Below are 25,524 nucleotides of genomic sequence, written 5' to 3'. Positions count from 1 at the left end.
TGCTATGCAGTTTGGAATGATTATGAAACACTGAAGTTTGAACACCAGGAAACACTTCATCACTGTGACAGTGACAGAATGTTGGAGCAGGTTGACCACAGCCTCCATCCTTGGAGGTCTTCAGAAGCCATCCAGACATGGTCCTCTGGGCATCCTACTCCAGGTGATCCTTCTTGAGCAGGGGTTGGATCAGGGGCCCTCCCAAGGTCCCTTCCTACCTCAACTGTTTCGTGATTCCACGATTCTATGTCCACTGTAATCCATTTCAATGTGAAATACACTTTCACAACTGCATATATATCTTGTCTACTGGTAGAAATACCTCTAGCTAAGCTGTGCCTCAGCACAGGAGCAAATTTATGGATGCGCTGAGTGGAGCAACACCAATATCTGATTTTTAAAAACTACAAAAGCATTGGTTGCTTTATTTTTTTAATTTTCATTCTGGAAACCAGTCCATTCACCTCAGCTTGACCAGCGAGTTCATTTCATTTTCCAGATAACAGTCTCTCCTCATTTCCCTAGTGCTCTGTAACAGCTCTGCTGCTGGTCTGTGTTGCTGCAGATGGCAGCTGTGAGGAAATAACATCTGAGAACAAACCCTAGTTTGTCCTTTTTCAGAGTCTTTGCTGAAAGCAGCCTTCAGCCTGGACATGGTCCTTTCCAGTACTTTTCATGAGACTACTACTTCAAAACCAGAATCAGAACACCTACATTTAAAACCAGGAACAGAAATGCCTGCACTGCTCATGTTTCATTGTTCTAGCAAACTGCACAACTGAACCCTCACCTCCTATTAAAACCAAATGCTGTCAAAACCCTGTGTAGATTGTATATGCTTTGGATACATTTAGGAAAAAAAAGTGACCTTAATAGATAAAAGGATTTCAAGACCTAAAATAAGAATCTGAGCATCTGCTTCCACTTCTCATGGAGGCCAGAGTACCCTGCATGCCAATATATTCCTTGAAGTGACTCAGTGAGAAAGCACAGAAAAAATGAAATACCAAGGATAGCTTTCAGGAAAAAAATAGCAGCTCAGTATCACCAGTCACCTTGCAGGAGCAACACTAAGAACACTGCCTCTCTAGCTGTTTCTGAACGTGTTAAGCATCTCAAACAACATTAGTCTCTGGATGGACCTGGTTTGTTCTCACAAAAGCCAGGCTGTTGGTATTTGTTGTACCACCTGCACAGCATTACCCAGCAGAGCACAGACGTCTGTGCTGTTTTCCTTGTACCAAATCACTGCTGAGAAATATTATGTGTTGCTCCTGATGTGAATTTAGATAGCAAACTGGACCCTCTGGTATTCTGCCACCAGCAAAGAAAACACGTAAGACACATATTGTCTCAGCATCCCTTCACTGCTTCATAACAGCATCCCAAACATTGCCTGTGGCCTTGTAGACATTGTGACTGTGCCTCTACCTTCCTACCATGCCATGAAGTGCTTACTGCAAGGCTTCTCTTGCTAGTTCATCCTCAAATCCTGAGGTCTCACAGAATCACAGAATGGCCAGGTTTGGAAGTGACCTCAAGGATCATGAACCTCCAAACCCCCTGCCACATGCAGGGCCACCAACCTCCACACTTCATAGCACCCCAGGCTGCCCAGGGCCCCATCCAACCTGGCCTTGAACACCTCCAGGGATGGACAGGGCATTCACAGCCTCTCTGGGCAGCTGTTCCAGCACCTCACCGCTCTCATAGTAAAGAACTTCTCCCTGACATCCAACCTAAATTTTTCTTCCCTCAACTTAAAACCATTTCCCCTTGTCCTGCAGTTATCGACCCTTTCAAAGAGTTGATTCCCCTCCCCTCTGTAGGCTCCCTTTAGGTACTGAAAGGCTGCAGTGAGGTCACCCCGCAGCCTTCTTTTCTCCAGGATGAACAAGCCCAGCTCCTTCAGCCTGTCCTCATAGGGGAGGTGCTCCAGTCCCCTGATCATCTTTGTGGCTCTCCTCTGGACCCTCTCCAACAGCTCCCTGTCTTTCTTGTACTGGGGGCTCCAGACCTGGACACAGTACTGCAGCTGGGGCCTCACAAGAGCAGAGCAAAGGGGGACAATCACCTCCCTGTCCCTGCTGGCCACCCCTCTGCTGGTGGAGCCCAGAACACTACATTACAGTAGGTGCCATCATTCTACACCACTCTGTGTTTTCCTGAACTTATCCTTGTCTGTCTCCTGGAAGTTTTGCCTGAGTAATGGGGATTTCTGAAGGTTTTCTTCCGCTGGTTTCAATCCCCAAAGTTCTGTAGGGGTGGCAGAGGCTGCTGGGATGGCTGGGCACCCTGAGAAAAACAGCCCATCTCAGTAGCACCCTGTAGGGTCCATCTCCCAGGTACCAGTCTGTATTCTGGCAAGAACTTGTAGTAGTTTGCAACAACAGACCTATGGCTGAGAGAGGCTAGTGTGTTCCAGAATAAGCCACCCAGGCATACACGAGTTTTACATCTTCAGCATGACTGCAGACATGTACAGTAGATACTGAGAAAGAGAAAACATGCAGTAATCATGAAGCATACAACATACCTGCATAAAACACACACTAAACAAAAAGATAACAGCAGATGCATAGCAGTCATACACTGGACACAAATCAAACACCGCAGAAACACAACATGTTCACTACAGTCACAGTGAAGATGTACAGTGCACATCCAGCAAATGTACAGCAGAAGCACAGCAGACACAAAACAGGGACATGGCAGAAGTGCAGCACATATGCAGGACATAACCAGCAGATGTGTAGCAGACATGCAACAGATTTATGGCACACGTGTAGCAGAAATGCTGACGGTGTACCTTTCCAAGTGTAAGAAACAGGATGTTCTCCAAAGGGAAAAAGCAATTGGGTAGAGTTTACAAGAACAACAAAACAGCCAATTTGGGCTGAGAATAAACTCTCAAAATCTCTCTATTGAATATCTCCATCAATGATGAAGATGGATTCTGATAGAACAAAGCTGGGAAGAGTGGCTGACACTGCAGAAGGCTGTGCTGCCATTCAGTGAGAGCTGGATGGGATGGAGAGGGGCAGAGAGGAGTATGATGAGCTTCAACAAGAGTGAGTGTAGGTAGGGTCATGCTCCTGGGGATGAATAATTACATGCATCAGTACAGATTGAGGGCTGCCCTACTGAAGGGAGCTCTGCAGAGAAGGACCTGGGTGTCTTGGTAGCCAACAGGTGGCCACGAGCCAGCAGTGTGCTCTGGTGGCCAAGAAGCCAATGGGACCCTGGGGTGCACTGCACAGAGTGTGGCCAGCAGGGCAACGGAGGTGCTGCTCCCCTCTGCTCTCTGGGGAAGCACAGCTGGAGCACTGTGCCCAGTGCCGGGCTCCTCACTTCAAAAAGACTATGGAGGGCCACAAAGATGATTGAAGGCACGGAGCATCTCCCATGTGAAAAAAGACTGAGGGCTGGGACTCTCCAGCCTGGAGAAGAGAAGGCTGAGGAAGGGAAATCTCATCACCATTTTATATATCTCAAGTGTGGGAGTCAAGTTTTGAAGGTGGGCCAGACTCTTCAGTGGTGTGCTGCAACAGAATAAGTGGCAATAGGCAAAAACTGAAACCAAGTAAGTTCTATACAAACACAAGGAAGAACTTTTTTACTGTGAGAGTGATGGAGCACAGGAACAGGCTGCCCATAGAGGTGGTGGAGTCTCCTTCTCTGGAGATATTCAAGACCTGTCTGGGCACCTACCTGTGTGACCTACTGTAGGGAACTGCGTTAGCAGGGGACTGGACTCAATTATCTCTCTTGAGGTCCCTTCCAACCTCTGCAATTATGAGATTCTGTGGTGTTCCATGTAAAAGCAATCTTAGCTTCTGCTTTCCATGGTGGCTACAAGATGAGCAGCACAAATATTAAATGACTTTCTGTGCAAAGTTGTGTGCCGCTCTCCTTTTCAGTTCTGGTGTTCCCAGAGCACACAATGACCTGTGCAGAAACTGTGGCAACTGTCTACATGTGCTGCATTTGCCTGGTGCTCTCTGGAGCCTCTCTCCCCAAACCCAAAGTGCAAAATCAAAGTCTCTGCTATAACACTATCAAATTTGTTGTTACAATTGAAGGTGGAGAATAAATCTGTATTTTGACTTCAAATGGGCTTACTTTTTTTCCAAGAGGCTGGGCATCTGTTGCTTCTCCTGTGATGAGCAGATAAAAGGGGTCCCTGAATGCAGAATTGATTCTGTTGCCATGGATTTAAGTGCCCTGCAGATGGGGGAACATTTTGGGCTTCAGTTCCCGATTGCATTAGGTTGGAAAAAGTACAAAGCCAGCCAGTGCTGCCACTGATACTCAGTTGTAAATATCAGTAGAAGTAGATATACATCTTTGGTTGATATTAACTCGGAAGGCAGAGTTCACTTTGAGCAGATGGTGGTCTGTAAGTTTCAGCTCTCAAGTCCTCAGGATACAGAAGAGATGAATGGATGATCTTTAATGATATAGCACTTTTGATGCAATTGGCAGGGAGACTACATGGCCAGGCACCAAACACCGCAGTTTGACTTACATCTGAATGTGTCTGCTGGTCCTCATTTTCAGCACATAGATGTGAACAGTTATGCACAGAATGGAGCCACTGCTCTCAGCACACTCATGAATTGGACACCCAGGCCTCAGCCTACTTCAAGCTTATGTGAAGGTTAAAGAATATTATATAGTTATTTTATCAGACAAAATACTAGGAGTTTTTGGATCAAAATCATGGAAGGAAGAGAAATCCTGCATCAGCCTCATAGACTAAAACAAAAGAAACTGGAAGTTGAATTAAATTCAACATGAGGTGTGGCAAGTACCAAATGTGCAAAGGTAAAGATAAGACAGTTTTCTTAAAGACTTCAGCAAACCCTCTGCAGAGATCCTGGCAGAAGTTCTGGGCACTCTGTTACACAGTAAGTTAAGCTACAAGTTCACCACTGTTTCTTGAAGACTGAACCTTTACAAGCACATGCTAAAAAATAGCAGAATTTCAAATCAAAACCTGGGGAGAATTCATTGAAATTAATGGTGCCACAGAAATTACCTGGAGGGAGAATGAAATTGGATTCCAAAGCAAGACCTCAGTAAGGAGCATTGTGTTTTATAGGAAAAAGTAACTCCATCAGCAAAGTTGTGACAAAAAAAAATGCATGTTGAAAGGAATAGCAGTTATCTTGATCCTGGAAAACACAAGCTGGCAATACACGTCCTCCTCAGCGAGAGGGTATAAATAAAAAGCATCTCATTTACTTGTTCAGATGACAGCAACCACCGCTCATAGTGAAGTGCTTCAACTAACAAGAAGGTGAAAGCTAGAGGAAAATTCATTCAAGTTCAGCAAATTTGTACACAACATTCTTATTATAGCTGGTAATTGAAACCCACAGATATTTTAGAGTCCTAAATTAAGAATGAAGAGATTTTTTTAGCTTTCCTCATTTCAGCTTTATCTCTGGTAGCTAATAGTAGCAAGGGGGTCTTATCCAGACATGATGCAGTCCTGGAGAGACATAACTATACTGGCTATAGTGCCAATAGCCTTGTGACTTTTCCTTTGGGTATTAGAGCCATGGAAGTAACAGAGCCTGTGCAGACAAAGAAAAGGCTAAAAAGATGTTAAAGAGAATTATTTTAATGAAAATTAATATGGATTAAAGGATGATGCTAAGAAAGGACAGAGGGAAGAGCAATGCTGGCCATAGTATCTTCTTTGTTCACTTTAAATAAACAATAGGATTACAGAGATAAGCATGAATTTCAACTGATGGCACCAAGTCCTGCCTGCCGGCAGTGACTACATCTGAGAACTGGGAAAGCAAGCACAGAAGCATGAGCAAGCACTGGGAGACAGTTTACACCACAAAAATGTCCACAGGCTCAGGATGCCAATTTGCTAGTGGGGACAGAACACAAGTGGCGTGAGGCTGTTCCTGTTTACAGCCTGAGAACTACAGCCTAGAGCACTGAATTGTTACCTACTAGTGATGCAAGCAGGCAAAAAGGGCTCAGTTTGCCAATTATTGTCAGATGCCTAGTGTGACCCCAGGAGAACTGTATTCATTGTTAAAGGTAGAAGAGGGCAGACAGCACAGCATGTGAAGTTTGGGCTAAGAATGTTTTGCAGACTCAAATCTAGCCAAAAACTAAGTACAGCTACCCTGAACTTCCTGCTTAACCCACAGCTATGTTCTTAACACACATGGATGCATGCAGATCTTTGCACACTCCTTCAGCCTTAGGAGAAAGAATACCCAGTGTGAAGTCTGTCTTCTTCAGAAGGCCCTGCACTGTAATGGAAGGACTGCTTTGTGCAATGTCCTGCGAGTAGCACTTCTGCCACCCAGTAAGACCCAAAGCTAATGAAGCCTTGACTACATGCAATGTGTGCTTTCCAGACAGCAGGCACAGCAGCCCAGCATTTGTCTCCCTTGTCATGGGTAATCAGTGTGCCTCACGTTGTTGCTGGCTTTCAGAAGTGGTATTTCCATTCCTTAAATTAGAGGAAGACAGAAGTGAATGAAAATTGGTGGACTGCCAGGGCTGGGGTAATTCTCAAAGCTGCTCTGGTCTGCACATGGATTGTTCCCTGCTGCTCAAACATTCTCCTTGATGGCCTCACCATCTTTCCAGGAAAACAAATGATAATGTAAACCACTGTAAATGGTTGTGAAAGACTTGTTATCTGCCCTGCACTCACTGACTGTTGCATTACCAGTAACATCTCCATGGTATACCCTGGGGTACCACCAAAAGTGATGCTGCATTTCCAAAAGCGCAATTGCACAGGGCTCCTATTGAAGCCAAAATCTCCCAGGAATATGGTTATGGACAAATTAAAGCAGAATCTCTGCAGTATATATACATTTAATCCTAACACCTTCCCATGTAGCTGCAGAGCTATATCCATCCACTCTGAATGATTTCATTTGTTCTTTACCCTCTCCAGATCACAGGACCTTCACAGGAAAAAAGGATATTGGTCACTCTGTCTTGTTTGCCACAGTGCTTGGCTCACTATCATCATTTTTAAATAGCTCTAAAAGACAGTCTTCAAAGACGACTGACTTAAGAGCTCTCCAAACAGGAGGATATGAACTTAAGATAAAGCTGAACAGAAGTTGTTCTCCAGATCCATAATGTAACTGAAGAAACAAATGCATTCAGCTTTCCAAGGTCAGGCCATGAATCATTTCCCTCCCTGACACAGCCTAAATCTTTTTCCTGCTGGGTGGAAACAGATCAACAGATCCTCAGTGCTGTGGCAGCCTCCTGAGAACTACTTTCCAAGATTATTCCCTGTTCAGTGAAAAAGAGTCTGAACTAAATGGTCCAGCCAAGATATGCTGTGCTGAGCAATGACTTTCTGCACTACTTTGAGTCTCCTGGTGGGGACAGAGACAGCAATACTTTACATCTCTTGCAAGTTTAATGATCTCAGACTGAGGAGCTGCACAACTTAACTATCAAACCACAAATATAATGACCAAGAGGTAAAAGATTTCCTCATGATACTAAATGGGTAGCATGGAATGTGGTCACAAGAATGCAACCAAATGTAGGCCTAGAACCTGAAGGGTGTGACTGCAGGAAGAGAGGAGGTGGAGAGATGTTTTTCTAGATGTTTCACAGCATACACACATGCCCCTGTATACAAGCTTCCTGGGACAGTTAAATGAACTTGGCATTGCACCTTAGCACGTGCTGACTGCCCACAGATTAAAAGTGCTCATAAGGGTTCATTACCAATGCAAAGTAAACTGTGTTCAGACCATCTATCCCTGATCAGATACATCAGTGAAAGTTTAGTTCAACATCATTCTTAAGCAGAACTGTGCAGGCACTAAACTCTATCAACTGTCTCCTGGGGAACATACTACTTGCATTTTGAGACAGCACCTACTCACACAGTGGGTCTCCAGGGGCAGCAATGGAAGAAGTTCTACATGGTTAACCTGCTCACGCATTCCTCCTGCTGAACAGATCGATCCTATGAGAAATCCACAACAGAAGCGGCGGACATCCTGGGACAGATTAGGAGGAGAACAGACAGCAGGTCCAGGGAAACTATTCCCCTCTCCTCTAGGTAATGCTGTGGCCAAATGTGGAATACTGTTCCAGAGGGATAAGGGGAATGTGGAGGGAGGCCTCCTTGGACTCGAAGCTGATGACCTTTGTGACTGCTTACAGCTGTCCTTGCAAACTGCTCAGCTATTTCCTTGTTTCCATGCACTAAACATAGCCCTGAAAGGCCTCCAGTTCCCAGTTTCTTTTCAGAATGACTGCCTCTGCCCAGTGTGGAAGAAGACTTTTTAGTGATCTGTCTGCATCTTGAACTCTCACTCAGAATCATAGAATTACTCAGGTTGGAAGGGACCTCAAGGATCATCAGGTCCAACCGCAGCCTAACCACAGTACCCTAACTCTAACAACCCTCTGCTAAATCATATCTCCAAGCACCACATCCGAACGGCTCTTAAACACATCCAGGGACGGTGACTCAACCACCTCCCTGGGGAGCCTATTCCAATGTTTAACCACCCTTTCTGTAAAGAAGTGTTTCCTAATGTCCAACCTAAACTTACCTTGGCACAACCTGAGGCCATTTCCCCTCGTCTTGTCACCTGTCACCAGTGAGAAGACACCTACCCCGCTCTCACAGTAAGCACCTTTCAGGTACTGGAAGAGAGTAATAAGGTCTCCCGTCAGCCACCTCTTCCCCAGACTAAACAGCCCCAGCTCCCTCAGCCTCCCCTCATAGGGCTGATTTTCCAAGCCCTTCACTAGCCTCATTGCCCTTCTCTGGACCTGCTCCAGTACCTCCACGTCTTTTCTGTACTGAGGTGCCCAAAACTGAACACATTACTCAAGGTGAGGCCTCACCAATGCCGAGTACAGGGGCAGGATGACTTCCCTGGTCCTGCTCACCACACCATTCCTCATCCAAGCCAGGATGCCATTGGCCTTCCTGGCCACCAGGGCACACTGTTCAGCCGACTGTCTGTCAGAACACCAAGGTCCCTTTCCGTCAGGCGGCTCTCCAGCCACACCTCCCCAAACCTGTAGGGTTGCCTGGGGTTGTTGTGACCAAAATGGAGGACCCCACACTTGGCCCTACTGAAACTCATGCCGTTAACCTTGGCCCATTGATCCAGTCTGTCCAGATCCCTCTGCAGTGCCCTTCTCCCCTCTGGCAGATCAACACTCCCTCCCAGCTTGGTGTCACCTGCAGACTTACTGAGGGTGCACTCAATCCCCTCATCAAGAGCATCAATGAAGATGTTAAACAGAAGCGGCCCCAGTACTGAGCCTTGGGGGACACCGCTCGTGACTGGCCACCAACTAGATTCAACTCCATTGACCACGACTCTTTGCGCCCGGCCATCCAGCCAGTGCTTCACCCAGCAGAGCGTACACCCAGCCAGACCACGGGCAGCCAGCTTCTCCACAAGAATGTTATGGGTGACAGTGTCTGAAGTCCAGGTAGACCACATCAAGAGCCTGACCCTCATCCTCTAAGCGGGTCACTTTGTCATAGAATGAAACCAGGTTTGTCAGACAGGATCTACCATTCATAAACCCATGCTGACTGGGCCTGATCCCCTGGCTGACCTTTAATTGGTCCATGATGGTTCCCGAGATTATTCGTTCCATGACCTTCCCAGGCACCGAGGTGAGACTGATAGGCCTGTAGCTACCAGGATCATCTTTCCGGCCCTTTTTGAAGATGGGCGTCACATTTGCCAGTTTCCAATCCACCGGGACATCCCCAGTTAGCCAGGACTGCCAAAAAATGATGGACAGTGGCCTGGCAATCACATCCGCCAACCTCCATGGCACTCTGAGCCTATTTATCTTGGATGCTAGTGATCCGAGAAAACTCTTGTAAGTATTCATGGAACAGATCTCTGAGATGAATTCAGAACAACATTGCACCTATCAGTCCCCAGACTTTGCTTATCAGCTCCTTAGAAAGACTGCTAAACAGCAGTTTAATTTCACAACATACAACCAATGTCTATTTGTAAATACAGTCATATGGCATCTGTCTGTGGTCCATATATAGTACATTTTCTCAAGCAGTGACCAAAAATGGATGCATATAGAACAATATAAACATAAGAAATTATTTCCCCCAGAATGGCCCTCAATTCTACATTTTCAGTCAAGGATGTCCTAAGATAGATTTAATTTCTATGTATGCAATAATTGGCAAATGTCTATTCTTTGAACTTCTTTAGACTCCTCTTAACACCTTGTTATCTTGTGGTTAGCACCACAACTTCATTTAGAAGTCCATCAAGCTTGCCCAGACTCCTTAGTTTTCCTTCACCTCTTCTCTTGGCGTTTTCTGGGTATCCCAACAGGCTATAAAATCTCTCTTCTGCTCCACAATGCATCCACTTTGGGGTGGAACAATTCTGACATCTTATATGGGATGAATAAATAGCTGCTGCCCTTCTTAGGTGTTACATTTAGTTTTTATTTGTCTTTCAAAATTCATTTAAGAAATATTTATGGTGAAATCAAACCACTTGGAAACAGATTTGGACAATTCTCAAAACTTCTGTTTGTTCAGTTTTAGGAATGGACATTGGCACAAAGACTACCCTAGATATCCACAAACCATTTTGAGTTACTCTTTGCTGTAAATTCAGCAGCTCAGTGAGAATTTAGCTAATTCCAAGCTGGTAAATATTTATTTGATATTGCAGAAAGAAAGGGCATCTGCTCTCCACAGATCATCTATTTTACATATGAGATATGGAAACTCTTTTTAGAGTATTTGTCCTTGCAACTTATTTTCTTGTCATGGAGTTCATGCCTGCGCAAAGTCAAATAAGAGGAATTTGCATCAATACCATTACTGCGTTCTCTAGTTGTGTAAGATTGAAGCTTGTGGCTTTTCCAAGGAAGATGATCTTGCCTCTCCACTGAATCATAGGAAATCTTCCCTATGATTCAGAATTCTTTCTGGTATTGATCTTAGCCTGATTCTTTGTTGGGCCCCAGGGATCATCTCACACAATAAGTGGGAACACCACTGCAGGCAGTGGAGATCACTAGGGGGACAATAATTACTGCCAAATGTGATAGTGGTTTTTGTCTGTGTATCTCTCCATCTACAGGGATTTGGGATTGTGTAATGGGGCAAGAATAAACCTGAAACTGTGCTGACATTTGGATCTCTGGCCTAAAGCACAGCTAGGGATCTTGAGCGGAGTTCTTGACTTACCCAACCCCTCATATACATTGTAAGTACTTCTAGTGGTTTACTGTTTTGTAAGTCTAGGAGTGGGCTATCTGTACATTCACTGAATATTATCCCAAGTCTAGTCTATGCATGTTCTTGTGATGGACAGTTTGATAAGTAATTAGCAAACTAAAAAGAAGAGCAATGCGACTAGAGAAGCCAGATGTCTTTATCATCAACAAATACACAGAAGAAGAAATATACCAGGCAACCCCATTTAATGTAAGGATAGTGACTACAGGTGCTTAACTGCTCCTACCAGAGAAATCATTCTCTTGTTCTCCAAAACAGCATATCCTATACTTAGCTTTTAGGAGTAAGTTTGTCCCAGTGATGTCACTCATATTTGGTACTAAGAAACCAGTTTTAAAGGTGCAGAAATGCACCTTTAGTCTTTTTGTTAACATCAGCACAAGTTATGCACTTTGAAAGAGCATTTATTCTGCTGGGTAAGACTGTAGGCATGAAAGTAGTGACAATTCAGAACATACTGAAGTTGCTTACTGAGCAGAGCTACAGATCACTTTCCTGTGGCTATCAGGAATACCCAAACTGAGACCACCACTGTGTCAATGAGATGAGCCCAGGATGGGGCTGCTTCATGCTGTCTGGCACAGTCAGCAAAGTTCTCTGCCCTGGGGTGACATGCATGGACCAAGACACAAAAAGCAGGTAGCTGACCCTGTGTGGGACCTGCCCAAGAAGGAGATGCTCATCTGTGACAACAGAACTATTTAAATCTGAGCTACTGAAATCCCAGACTTATGATTCCCTCATATTCCTGCTGGAGACCGTTACTCTCTCTGGCCCCTGGAGGTCCCCTTACTTCAGTTCCAAAAACCTCAATCCTACCTCCAAAAAGTGGTTGTGAACTGGCACACGACTTCCTCCTGAGCAAACTCTAGTGCTATCACTGAGCACTTCCCTCATCTGTGCTCCTTAACAATACCAGCCTGCCCTCTGCTTGAGCCCAGACCCAGCTGGTACTTGGAATATCTCAACATTAAATCCACAAAGAGAACTGAAACTTTCAAGCACCTGAATTCAGCTGCCAAATACTCTAGCAACAGAACTGGAGATTGCTCAGAGGTGACAGCACAGTCACTTAGTCCTGGGATGGGACCAACCTCTTGTTTGTTGAGCAACACAGAAATGATGGTATCTGCTTAAAATGACCACGATAGAGATTGGAAGCGAATGGCTTGTCTGTGTTGCAGCTTCTTTTGAGGAGAATTTATTCTTTGAGCAAAGGATAGAAGAGAGGAGCCAGGAGATTCAATGAATTAAAAAAGGTGAGAGAGGATGTAGAGTAATCTGGGAAGGGTATGTCGAAGAAATTTTAGAGGAGAAATGGGGATGGAACATAGTGCCAAACAGCAGAGCAAATATAAAGAGCCATGGAAAGTTCTTTGGGCAAATGAAATTATCCCTTGTACTTTGATTCTCAACAGCAGACATCTTTAAGGAAATAGGCGCTCTACGAAGAGGAACAAGCATGCATCACTGCTCCTCCTCTCAGAACCAAGGATGTGCTGTCACCAAGAAACATTGATTTAAGTGAAGAGAGACTGTATTTTTCTTGGTTATTTTAGTTAACAAGAGGAAGTATTAATTTAAACAATTATTTTAATGTATGTTTTTATGTTTTAGTTATTTTTCCTAGAGAATGGATGATTAAACATAGCCTTGATGCTTAAATTAGGAAGCACACACTATCAGAATATATACCTTTTAAGTAAGCAATTATGTAGCTTAAAATAAAAATATTCATGTTTACTGTTTTCATTATTATATTAAAAAATGGTGAGAAATTAACTTTTTTTTCCCACTCTTCCACTCTTACACTTTTTAATACATATTTAATTATCTTTGGGTTGAAATTGAAACAGCATTAAAATGCAGCAACAAAACATTTATCAGAAAATTCTTTGCCTTCAAAAGTAATTTATAAATTGAAGGAAGCGCTGTGATTCCAGAGATGCTTTCTTGGGTGAACTCTAAAAGGTATCTTCTGAAGGGTGAGATGGGATTTCTTGCTTCCAATCACAGCCTTCTCTGAGATTTTAAAATCAGTACATCTCATCCTGTCAGTGTATGTTTATATTCCTAGCGCAGTAGAAAAAAATTAAATTCCCCCGTTCATCATTCCCAGACATTAAATTGATTTGGCTGAATAAAAAAGTTAATTCAAATTTATGATGGGCTCTGCCCGAAAAGGCTTGAGTGGGCCTTTAAACTGTGTGCCAGAACTGCTCTGCTCTCAAGGCAGTTTTCAACTTTGAATTTTGAATTTCAAACTAATTAGGAGGGCAGCTCCTATTGCTTTGGGAACAGCCCACTTGAAATACATTGCTTTAAAGATTACATACAGATGTCTCTAAGCCTCGTTTCATTTGTTTCCTTTTTACCTTACTTAACTAGAGAACACAAGTTTTATTTTGCTCATGACAGTAATTACATCAAAAATTAGTCCTCCTCTCCTATCAAAAAACCCCGTGTCTCATTTTTTTCTTTAATGAGTTAGCTCTGTTGTCAATTTGAAAGCCAAAATTAATGATTTTACATTTTTAATGACTTATTTCAAGTTGTCAAAACTTTCCTTTGTCTGTTGGCCTCTCTGTTTTGACATAAATGTTCTGACGTCTAAAAAAAAAAGAAACTTAGTCATCTCATTTACATAAAGGGCATTAGTGGTTAATTACTGTATGCTGGGAGTTTAGTTCCCATAATTTTCAGCACAATGAGCCACAAGATCCAAGATTCTCCCATTGTTTTTCAGTTTCATAAAAAGGAAAACAAGAAAAATGCAAAGAAAGCCTTGCTTTCACAAGACTATATACATCTACAGTTAGTGGCAACTTCAAGACCAATAATGTTAACAACCTTTTTTTTTGCAATGTGTGTCTCCTACATCTTTCATTATATATCTTTTCTTTGTCAGTAATTTTGTTTTTTCCCTTTATTCAGATCTTCAAGCATTTTGTATGAATGATGGTAGGGAAGTCTGCTCTTATTTGTGCAAATTTGCTTAAGTTCTCTATGTTGGCAAGAAACCACAGAGTAGACTTTCCTTTGAAAGAGACTGAAAGTGCAACTGATTTCCAGGAACTGTACAACACTTTAATTTGGAAAGCAGCGTTACTGACTCTCCCATCCTTTTTTTTTCTTTCACATTCTGAAATAAATCAAACTTCACATCCATTTCTTAAAAATTCCAAACAAGACCCTATATATGCTACACTTTATGCCAGACAATCTTTTACCATGCCAATACTTGCCTTAATGTTTCCTGCCAATAACAAGAGCAAACAGCCTTGGACAGAAGCTCAAGATAAACCGTTTCAAAACATAAATCAACACATAAAGAAAATTTAGGAATGAGAATCCTAAATCAGAAGCTGTTGCCTTAACACTGTTCCTTCTGTTGGTTGCAGTATTTCTCTTTCGGCTTCATGACTAAATATGAAGGTTTACATGCGTAGAGTATAAGGATCTGAATGCTGTCAAGATGTTCTCAAGGAGCGAGTGGAGCTCAGTGAAAGAAGCTCCAGCCACACTTTTATTGAGGTGCCACACAGCTGATGTATTGCCATCTTAAACTCATTTTTATCAGGCTTTGGAGCTGAGAGATTTACGTCCTGCCCAGCGCAGGAGTACAATGGCAGAAAGCAAGAAAACTTTGCTAGAATTTGGCCATGCTCTTCCCTGCCATGTTCTTCCTTGTTGCTACATGGAGATGCCCCAAAGCTGCCTCCTCGAAGATGGAGAGTCCTTTGCATGGACATGCAATTCAGGGGCTTGTAAGGAAAACCATACTTGATGTGTGGACAACCATAAGCAACACAGCTTCTTTCAAACAACAACTCTTTGCATACATGCATGTAGTTTCTTTTGTTGAAGTTGGTTAAATATCCCACAAATCTACTTAATGAAGTGTTTCTATCACTCTGGTTCGGGGTTTTTATCAGAAACAACACACACACTCAGTAAGTGGGAGTCTGACTGCATAAACTGTAAAATTCAGAAATGGGACATTTTAGCTTTCAGTGCTTCTCAGTAATCATGATTCCTGCTCAAAACAGGAATTCACTTTCAAGGGAATTTTCTACCACTTTGAGGTCAATATATATTTTTTTCCTTAATAAAGACTCAAAGTTGAGCTTCTACATTTAAAGGACTCTGGGACTCTGGGACAACAGCTCACAAACTTACACTAGGACTGGGATGGTAATGGCACAGGAAAGATTTGCTGACTCCCATTTAAGCCAAATTCCTTTTCATAAAATCAATGAAAGTATTATCCTAAACCTTACCAAAGGCAGAATCAGGCCCATAATCACGAGACACACAAACAAGTTGCTTTTTTCAAGGACCAGCTCTTTATAAAGGCTTGTTTCTAATAAACCTGAAGTATCAGCGGGGAAAAAATGACAGTTGATTCTGGTAAAAAAAATCAATCCTGGTGTTCGTCACACAGGGTATCTGTATACGGACTGATATTTTTGCTGAGTAAATAGGAGAGTTAATAATCCCCACTTACAGAACTGCAGATGCCACAAGACACATGGGACTTGGCTGTGGTTTCACTGTGCTCTGCTCCTACCAGGACTCCAGGTTGATGCAGACTGGTTTTGCCTCTGAACGGGACAGCCATGTGTTCTGCTCATCTCTGGCTGCTCACTCCAGTTGGGCATCATCTTCTCCATAAGCATTCCAGCAGCAACACAGATTAGGAAAGCAATGGCAACAGTAATGCAAAAGAGGGAGCGGTGTGATGGTGAGATCCCATTATGCAAGGACAAGAGAGCTGATAACAGCTCATAATTACTGTACTAAGATCTTGTGGAACTGCAGTGTTAGGGATCAAGTCAGATTGAAGTGCTGCTGAAAATCACCTGCTCTGTGCACATCTCAGTGAATTGGAAAAGCAGTGAAGCTGGTCTACACTGCGCCCAACTCCCTCTGACATTAAACATCATCACAGTGTCAACATAAATTTAAGTGGCTGCCACATCACAGAATCACAGCCTGTAGCTCCCCCCACAAACACTGTACTTGAGCTTCAAAGCTGGGGTGAGCGGAGAATTTAGCTTATCCACACCCCATCAATTCCTCCCATCTTCTGCAGTCACAGTGTCCTTCCTCTCTATTCCCCACAACTCACTGAAATGCTTCTCTGTCTTTTTGCATAAATCAGAGCAATAGAAGAGATACAATGCATGTCCTTCTTTCTGAAGCATTCCGTCTTCATCCATCTTCTCAATTGCAGTGGCCATTTCCTAATTAATGGGCTTGACATAATTAGTTTTGTTTAAAGTCAAGCTATAGCTGAGCCTTTATTCAGGCTTGAAAAAAACAGGCAGCCATGAACTTACAGGAAATCACACTGCCAGCAAACAGCTCAGCTGGCTGCAGACTAATCATCTTTTCTTTCCTCTTTGTTAAACACATTCTTGCTCTTGGAAACTGTTCAGTAGTTCATTAAACTAATAATCCTATTCAAATCCTACTTCACAAATGGATTTGTCAGTGCTGTTCCTTTCAGGAGACACTAATTCTAAATTGCCTCCACTTTAATGGGTTTAAGGACAGATTAAATCACAGCTTTGGCTGCGATTTATTGCTCCACATTATTTCATTATTTGCTATTTGTAAAGGCATTGGTGAATAATGCACTTGTTTACTTGCATTTATTCTGTTCTTTGCATTTGTTTAATACTTTCCCCTTATTAAAGAAGATTGGGAAGGAAACAGCACCATTTTCTAATAGAACCACACACAATCCTGCATTTCAGCAGTGGCGACAGCAGCAGTGGGTCACCTCCACTGGTGCAGATTTGTACAAGCACGGCATGCAGCTCTTGTTCATTGCTGGTGAAAATGCACAGCTAATGGTGCTGACTGTGCTGCAAAATAGTGTTTTGTAGCTGAGTATTTGCTCTATCAAACGGTGTTTTTGTGCTCTCTGTATCTTGTTTCAATGGAAATAAATAGGAGGTGTTACTTTTGAAGTGACCTACATACTAATTGATGATGGCTTCATATAAAGCCACTGGGCACCAAAGCAGAGCAGATATCCAGTGCTGCTTGGGTTTACACAAGGCTTTCCTGGGAAACCCACAGGGAATTACTCGTAGGAATGTGTTCTACGTGCAGCAGCAGGAAGAAACACCAAACATGCTTGCTTATTTGATTCCTCCAGAACTGGTAAGCATTCCCCATATGGCAAGTTGGAAATAAGTGGAAGACACCTGGGTCACAATTCTTTGTCCAATTCAGGTTCGATCCTAATCTCCTGCCCAAATTTAAATCAAACAAAATGTAGAGATGGAGAAAATCCATAGTTCCATTCACTCAGGACAAAAAGAGGGGCACAATGGATTAATTGGTAGAATAAGTATCAGAGAATCATAGAATCATAAAATTGCTCAGGTTGGAAAAGACCTTCAAGATCGTCAAGTCCAATGTCAGCCTAACCATACTTCCCTAAATCTAACAATCCTCTGCTAAATCACATCTCTGAGCACCACATCCAGATGTTTTTTAAACACATTCAGGGATGGAAGAACCAGCTCTAGTTTGCTGAAGTAGGTTGCTTTAAGTTCTCTCATGCATACATTTGTCTGCCATATTCCACTTTGGGAGCAAAAACACTTTCTGTCATACACAAAATGATCTGTTCATGGCATGTTAATATTATAAAAAGCTTTTAAGATCTGGCAGGATAGGAGATATCAAGCATACGTATAAAAGGAAAATAGATTTTATTAACTTGCATTGACAAAATGAATTCTTTCAATGAGTAAGAAGTCAAGGATACGGACAATTCTGAAGGCTCAAGTAGAAGGCTTCTACAAAAGAGAAGAGGAAGAAGAACTCAGGACTATGTACTGTACCATCATCATTAGATCTGACCAAAGACCCACAAAATCTTTTTGCCTCTTTCCTTCCATTCAGTACTGGTCTACAAATTTTTGAACGCTGTCACCAAAAATAGAGAGCAACCAGGCTGGGTTGGCAGCCCAGGTCTTACACAATCATCAGGCTGAGAAAGGGAAGCCACCAGCTGAACTCTATGTAATGCAGTTCAGCTTCATTGTATTTTAATTCTGAAAGTCTCAGAATTAAAGAGTCTTAGAAACAAAGATATCTCAAATGAAGGCTGAACTGAAATTGGTGTATCTCTCTCAGAACACGGGATACTCTCAGGGTCACTAGACACAGAGCATGGGAAGTGCCCGAGGCACGAGCCCAGCTACTGTGCTTTGGCAGTGCTCCCTGCATTGCCCACCATCATTCTCTCAACAACAAACTGTCCTCCCAAGGGCCAAGAAACAATGAATCTCCGTCTAACGTACATTTGCTGAGATGTCTTTAAACAGATCTTGCACGTTCCCCAGTGGAGTTTTTCTCTTCCTACAGCAATTGCTTCAGAGGACATTAGGAAAGCAGAGGGAAAACCAAAGAACCAGTGGTGTGGTCCTTAGCTCTCAGCAGGGGATTTGGAGCCAGGCCTGTTCCTGATCCTGCCTCAAACTTACTGTGTGGCCTTCAGTTGCTTACACAACAGATAATTTAGTATTGCTTTACTTCAGTGTTGGCCAACCAATGTCTGAGGCTTCAGAGAAAAGTTTTCAGAAGTCATTTTTAACTTGGGAACTCAGGCTCCATTTTTTAAAGCATATGGCATTTGTATGCTTCAGGCCCACTGAAAGTTAGGAGAATTCAAGCTGTAAGTCATTTTTGAAAACAGTGTCTGGTTACCTAAGTCCCTGAGTTTCATAAGATCACTGGCTTCTAGTGACCTTCCCTGAGATCCTGTGAGGAATGCAAATATCACTTCTGTGCTCTGCTCTTCCTTGTTTCTCACAGGGCTACACATGATAGGATAATTAATGAACACATGAACTAACTCCATTTCTTTCTATCTGCATTATGAAAATTGTGATCACCTCTAGCCCTGGGTAGCCACAGTCTCTGATCTGGCAGACTGTCATCTTATCCTTTGCAAGAAATGTCCTCCATCCCTTCAATCATAAAGATTTGGAATGTTTTATCTGAATGGACTCAAAGATATCTGAAAGAATCACAGTAAAGGTCCTTTCAGATTTTATTGGGGAGACACAGGGTAGCCCTGCTCTATGAGGGAGCTAATGGCCACTTTTGGTATCTAGTTTTGAGAAGACCAAACCCCTAGAAGAGCTGTTGTACATCATTTCCAAATCCACCACAGCAGAAGCAAGTGGCCATGCACTTTTGAATTCCATGAGCAAATGCTGCAAGCACCGTGGCCCTGCCTGTTGCAGCTCCACTGCCAAGCTCTGGGTTCCAGCTCCAGCCCAAACATGTACGTTTGATTGTCTGGGCTGAAAGCATGGCGCTCCAACCCATTCAATAAGAATTTCCCAGCAAGTTCTGGAGGACTCTGGCACCCTCCAAACTTTGCGCGTGTATCACGTTCTGCTCTGTTTCTGCCCACTAACACAGAAACGCTTTCCAAGAACTACAGCCAGGCAGACTTAAAATAACCCAGAATCAATTCTAGAGCCAGGAACCATCTTGAGAGCAAGCAAATACAGCTGAGCTCCAGCACAAGCTTGAGTATTCTTTAGCTGAGCCCTGTCTCCCTCCTCAAGTGGAAAATCCTCACGGATCCAGCTCTCACACCCATTTTTTTTACAGGTGGGGCCACAAGCCCCAACTTTACTTCACAACAGATAACTTAGTGTGTACCCTTGCCCATTAGCAATGATAGAGAGAACAACTATCAATGTAAAAGCAGCCAACAGTATAGCCCACATCAATTGGCAGCATGACAGAGGTCACACACCCAGTCAACAACATCCTCACTGGTGACAGAAAGACCAGCCAGAGCCATCCCTCCAGGTAAATGTCCAATACTCCTCCCACCTGCAGGCAAGATGTTGATGACTCCTCCCAGTACTCATGCATGAGCCCAAAATTGCTGTGACCCCCTGATCAAAGCAGAAGAGCTCAGTGCACAGCACTCTATTCACACAGCAGCCTGGGTTCTCTGCCTGCTTTGCTATTCCCCGTGGCAAGAGCTGTCCTCCTACACTGTCTGCAAAGCAGATTCCTTCCTGAGCGCAAGGAAAGGGCAGAAAAGCAATTCTGTAGGCATGTTACTATGTGCTATAATAATAAACCAAGTTCTGCTTTATAAAATAGAAATGAACATTAAACGTACCCTCGTAAAGTGTCTTGGCCTCTTCTTCTCACTCTGTTTGCTGGCTGTCTTTCCTCATAGCCTGCAAATCTGTCTGTCTGCAAGTCCCCTTCATATTGACCCTGGGCTTGTTCCACATACAAAACTGCTGTACATCCCAGCATGAACCTGGCCAGCCACAATACCCCCATGATGGCACGGATTCCACGGTTCCTGGCTGCCCTGAAATCTTCTTCCAGCTGGAGAGTCCCTGCTGCCTTGGTGGAGAATGGATTTTGGCAGCAGCCCTTAAATGCCAAGGTGCCTTCCTGCCGTTCGCTTTCTAGAATCAAAGACAGAAGAAAGAGAAACAAACAAGTGTTCTCAAGAGCTTCCACATTTTTAAAATTCACCCCAGGCTGCCCCTCCCCAGAGTTAATACAGTGAAGTCATACAGTCACACTGAGTGTGGCTCCTTGTACATGCAGCCAACATGCTTACAATGTCATTTCCCACCGTATCATTGCCAAAGCCCTCCTTTCCCAAGAGGTAGGAACCAAATGATCTCTAAGGTTCATGATTCTGCCCTTGCATCCATTTTCATGCCCTTCTGGTAGGGAAATGAAGAGTGACCACAGAGCACCTGCCCTGGAATCCCCTGGTATCAGGTTATGCTACTGAATTTGGCACGGTAGCTAAGTTCAGAGGAGCAATAAGAGATGCAAAGCTATGAAGCAAGAAGAGACCAGGGATCAACTTCTCAGGCCCCACTATATTGTATTCTAGCCAGGCCAGGGCATGGAATAAAGATCAGTTGCTTGAAAAAAACCTCCAGATACTTGGTATTTTGAGCAGTCAGAGCGAATGGTGGAAACACATCAGAGGGGCACGTATGTCAGTGCTGAGGTAGGCAAAAGCCTCACTGAAGGCTGGAGGGGGATGTAATATTGTTGTCTGAGGCTAGAGGATGAAGACAGTGCATTAAGCTAAGCCTGGTTTCCATGACGGTGAAGGGACAGAGAAAAAGGCGGTGGGCTGGGCGTGCTGGGAGGTGTGTAGGGGCAAAGCCCATGGCTGCCAACACACCTTGGGGTGAGAACAGCAGGGCCAGCTCTTCTGGGCTACAGGCCTCACCTGAGCACGCACATCGGGCAGGGCCCAGCGCCAGGGTTTTGCCCTGAATCGCACCAAAGCAGCCCCATGAGATTTTCTGCCCCGTGCAAGCCTGTGTGGAGCGGTCCTGATGACCAGAACCATGCTTCCTCCTGTGGGGTGCAGCGATGTGGGGAGGCACGAGGTCCTGTGGGCAGCTGAGGACGCCGCCCTGGGCCAGCAGAGCAGTGCTGGGGACTGTGCCCCGAGGGGCGGGCAGAGGTCACCTCCTGCCAGGGGGCACTGAGTTCATGAGGCACAGCGGTCTCTGGAGCAGCTCTGTTTCAGTCCTTGCCGTCATCCGAGTCTGATGCGGCACTGAGAGCACAGGAGAACGCCCTATGGTCTGGGGCGCAGCTCCCGGCACGGCTCAGCCCCCGGAGGACCGCTGTCGGGCCTCGGGGCCGCCTGAGCGCCGTGAGCACGGCCCGGGCCGAGCCGCGAGGAGCGGTCGGGGCGGCGAGGCGGGGTCGGGGCGAGCAAAGAGAGGCGCGGGGCTGAGCGGAGCGCACCGCAGATCCCCAGACTGCACCCCCGATCCTTCGCCTTCGTATTCCTCCCCCATCCCGCGCTGCCCCTCCCATTCCCCACATCTCCCGGCCCCGCGCTGGCACGTCCAAATGAGCGCTCAGCTCCTCCGTTTCCCACCCCCACGCTCCGGGGCCGGGGTCCCAGCTCTCCCCTCCGGATTCCGACGTGTGCTTCTCCAGGGAGGGGTCCCACCGGCCTCCCTTCTCCACCCAGAGTGGAAATATCTGGGAGAGACGGGGCCCCTCAACTCCCCCTGCCCGCCCCCCCAGCCGTCCCACAGCAGCCCGTTCCTGCTCCAGCCCAGTCCCACAGCAGGCACAGCCCAGAATGAGCCTGAACAAAAAAAACAAAAAACAAAAACAAAAACAAAAACAAAAAAAAAAAACAAAGCAAAACAAACAAACAAAAAAAACAAACAACAACCAACCAACCAAAAACTAACAAAAGAATACCCAAAATAACAGTAATAATAATATAATAAACACTCCCAGCTTCAGAGCAATGTTCTAGCTGGGAGTTTAACTCTTGAAGGCATGCATTTTTCAGGCTCTTAATATTTCAAATGCAGTGAATGAGAAAGACGGAGTAGGAAGGAAAAGGCAGGGCTGGGAGCAAAGGCAGAGACAAAGAAACGGCCCTTCCTGCAGCAGCCCTGCGAGCTCTGCTGCTGCCTTGCTGCACATGCCTGCGCCGAAGGCTGGGATGTGATTATCTTCCGCAGGACAAAAGGGAGAGCGTTTACTTTTCTCCCAGAGCTCTATAGGTGGCACACACATGGAAAAGAAGTCATAAAAAAACCCACATTTTTTACACTTCGAGAGGTTTCCAGCTTTCATGCAGAAACTTAAACTGAAGGAACTCCATTTCCTCACAGAGAACTGAGAAGCATGACAAATGATCGATACATAGGCACATACCATGAGAGCATTAACACAGTCCTTACTGAGAGTAAGGAAAAGTCATTTTACACCATCAAAAGAGAATTTTAAGAAAGGCTCAAAAGTTCCTTTGAGCGCTGAGAAATTCCATCAAGCGCCACTTGTAAGAATTTGCCCTGACAAAGCAAAGAGAGAATCAATCACTAAATCAGACTTAAAACTTAGCTGCAAGTTTGGAAGGAATCGGGAAAGGCATCTCAAAAAGCCATGTCTTTGAGTGTGCAAATTAAATTAAGCCCCCCAAAAATGTGCAAAACACCGTAAAATACAGTTAGGCAAACAAAGAATTGCGATTACAGATAGAAAGAAATCAGATCTTAGCTATGCAGGTCGGGATTTAGTCTGAAACTGTTTAAATACCTTTACGTCCTGGAACTGGTGATGTGCCCAGAGCTCCTTTGTTTAGTGGAGATCTGGGCAGAAAAGAAGGGAATAAAACCCTCACCCTTGAAGGAGAGAAGAAAAGGTACAGCCTAATCCAAATTGAGCAGGGGGAGGGCCTTGTGGCGGAGGAAGGGGTGCAGGAGGAGTGGGAGTAGCAGGAGGACAACCCTACCGCATTCTTGAGCCAAAAGTTTTTAACTTCAAGGAGGGGCTGGGGGGGGGGGGGGGAGGTTGGATTTAGCGTTTGCATGCAGACGTGGTTATCACCTAGCCGTTCCTCGTGAGCGCAAGGCTCCTTGGCTCACTTAATTAGTGAGTGCTTTCAGTTCAGCTGGACGAAGTGACTCCTTGTCCCAAATTTAGGCTGGAGCTGCAGGAGGTAGAGGGGCATTAGTAACAGTGACTTCACATCAAAAGGTTTGTTAAAAAAAAAAAGAAAAAAAAATCTTTTTCAATTTGGGACTGGTTCTTCATCTCTTTTTTGAAAAGCGATCGTGTGCTAAGGCGAGCAGAAAAAATAAAAAGGTTTCAAGTAAAACAATTTTCTTGCTGATCGTTCTCTTGCACAGCTAATATAAAATGAGGGGGCTTGAAGGATTGATGACACAGCCTAGGACCTTCACACTCAGAATTTACCTTGGCTCCAAAAGAGAAATTCTTTGAAGTTACAAGCACTTCCTCAAGGTTAATAAACAATAAATGTACAACAACCTTTGTTTGAATGTCAGATCTGAGTCTAATTCTGCTCTTTGGCTCTGTGCAAAAATAATTTCTCTGTCTCTTGCTTAGGAACCATTACTGATGTCTTTTCTTTATACAGAAAATACAATGCACATGTTCCTCCTCCTCTTTGAACTGTCTCTGCTCCGTGCTGCTGCACACCATCAGAAGGAAGTGCAGTCCGCACACATGGATGGCCAAAGTCTCCCCGGAAACCTCACATCAAGCTGTTTGTCAGGTCAAAGGTGTTCAGATAAGTCTGCACCAAATGGACCCCAAAAGGCTGTGCACGGCACACGCGTGAGGAAGCTTCCACGTTGTCCTGCCATGTGGCTCAGAGCTCAGTTACCTTTTTACACGCAGCAGATGAGGGCTCAAACACCGCTCATTTCACAGGGGTGCAGAAATTCCGAGGCAAATCCAAGCTGACAGGGAAATTCAGTCCTTCTCCTCCTGTCCCTCTTTGAAACATCCTCACTGCCGTCTTTGTTCTTTTCTATTTTCCTAATCAACCCCCTGCTAGCTTTATAGAAGTCAGAATGATGCTCAGCCTAATTAACAACAAACTTGTGGAGACTTATAGGGAAAAGGCAGACCTCATTTTCACCAGCAGCCAATAATGGAGCATTTCAAGGAATGTGGCTCCACCACCAAGTCTGCAGTGTTTTGTAGAGCTCAACAAGATACAAAAACTATTTCCTGGGCCTAATTCTGCGATACTTTTTCCTGTTAAAATAAATGTGAACTTTTCCTGATTGAGAAGAGCAGAAGTGGGCCCTCAAACAGAGTGGCACAGCAGTGGGAGCACAAGAAAATACATTTTCCTCACTGAAGGACAGCAAGTTGGTGACAACAGTTGATGCAAAATGTTCTTCTTGTCATTCCACTCTAGTTTAAGGCTTCCTAACTTCTGCATTGTCTTCATGACAATGTTTACATAAGTATTGGGTATTTAAAGGTATTTGGCACATAAAAGTACACACAGGGTCTTTGTTATATTTGCAGAAGTTCCCAGAAATATATCTGTGACTTTTGACCACGGAATATTTTAAAAAGTAGGCTTTGAAATGTCCAAAGCAGGTGATACTAAAATGGAAACATTTTCTTGTTTCCTTTCTAGGTGTGAACTCAGCCACAGGTTTTTTTTTGTTTGTTTGTTGTTTGATAAGCATTTGTAATTCCAGTTAGGATTTAGTTGGATATACAGTCTAGCGTATCTGGGCTAGTGAGAACTGTTCTTTGTGCTTGGAATAGATGCTGTGTTGTGTCTCACCTCTGCCACGATCCTTCTCATTCCATTTCCTCTGTTAACTCATATGTAACATGAATCTGAGCGAGCACATTTAATTAACATTTCCCAGGTTCATTTGCTCTCCTTTCTTTCA

The 25,524-nt window shown here is 44.2% G+C and overlaps 1 protein-coding gene across 3 annotated transcripts in view; it reads right to left on the bottom strand.

The window, feature by feature from the left end:
• FBN3 (fibrillin 3) overlaps window positions 1–23,593 on the bottom strand; it is a 130,195-nt gene extending 106,602 nt beyond the window's left edge. Inside the window, exons 1-2 of one of the 3 annotated variants that reach the window (XM_031610541.2) lie at window positions 23,396–23,593; window positions 20,457–20,757 (exon numbers count right to left, since the gene is read on the bottom strand). In XM_031610541.2, the coding sequence (XP_031466401.2) occupies window positions 20,457–20,626 (170 nt within the window). In that variant the 5' untranslated portion in view covers window positions 20,627–20,757; window positions 23,396–23,593. Of the gene's footprint in view, window positions 1–15,788; window positions 17,002–20,456; window positions 20,758–21,548; window positions 22,434–23,395 lie in introns of those variants that run through there. The other 2 variants (XM_090125837.1, XM_090125838.1) reach the window with 2 other exon arrangements.
• Between the last annotated feature and the right edge of the window lie 1,931 nt (window positions 23,594–25,524).

The sequence above is a fragment of the Phasianus colchicus genome, chromosome 28, assembly GCF_987193195.1.
Source record: "Phasianus colchicus chromosome 28, bPhaCol1.hap1.1, whole genome shotgun sequence".
NCBI classification, from domain to species: Eukaryota; Metazoa; Chordata; class Aves; order Galliformes; family Phasianidae; genus Phasianus; species Phasianus colchicus.
Note: the sequence above shows the minus strand (reverse complement) of the source record. Positions and strands in the feature narration are given on the sequence as shown.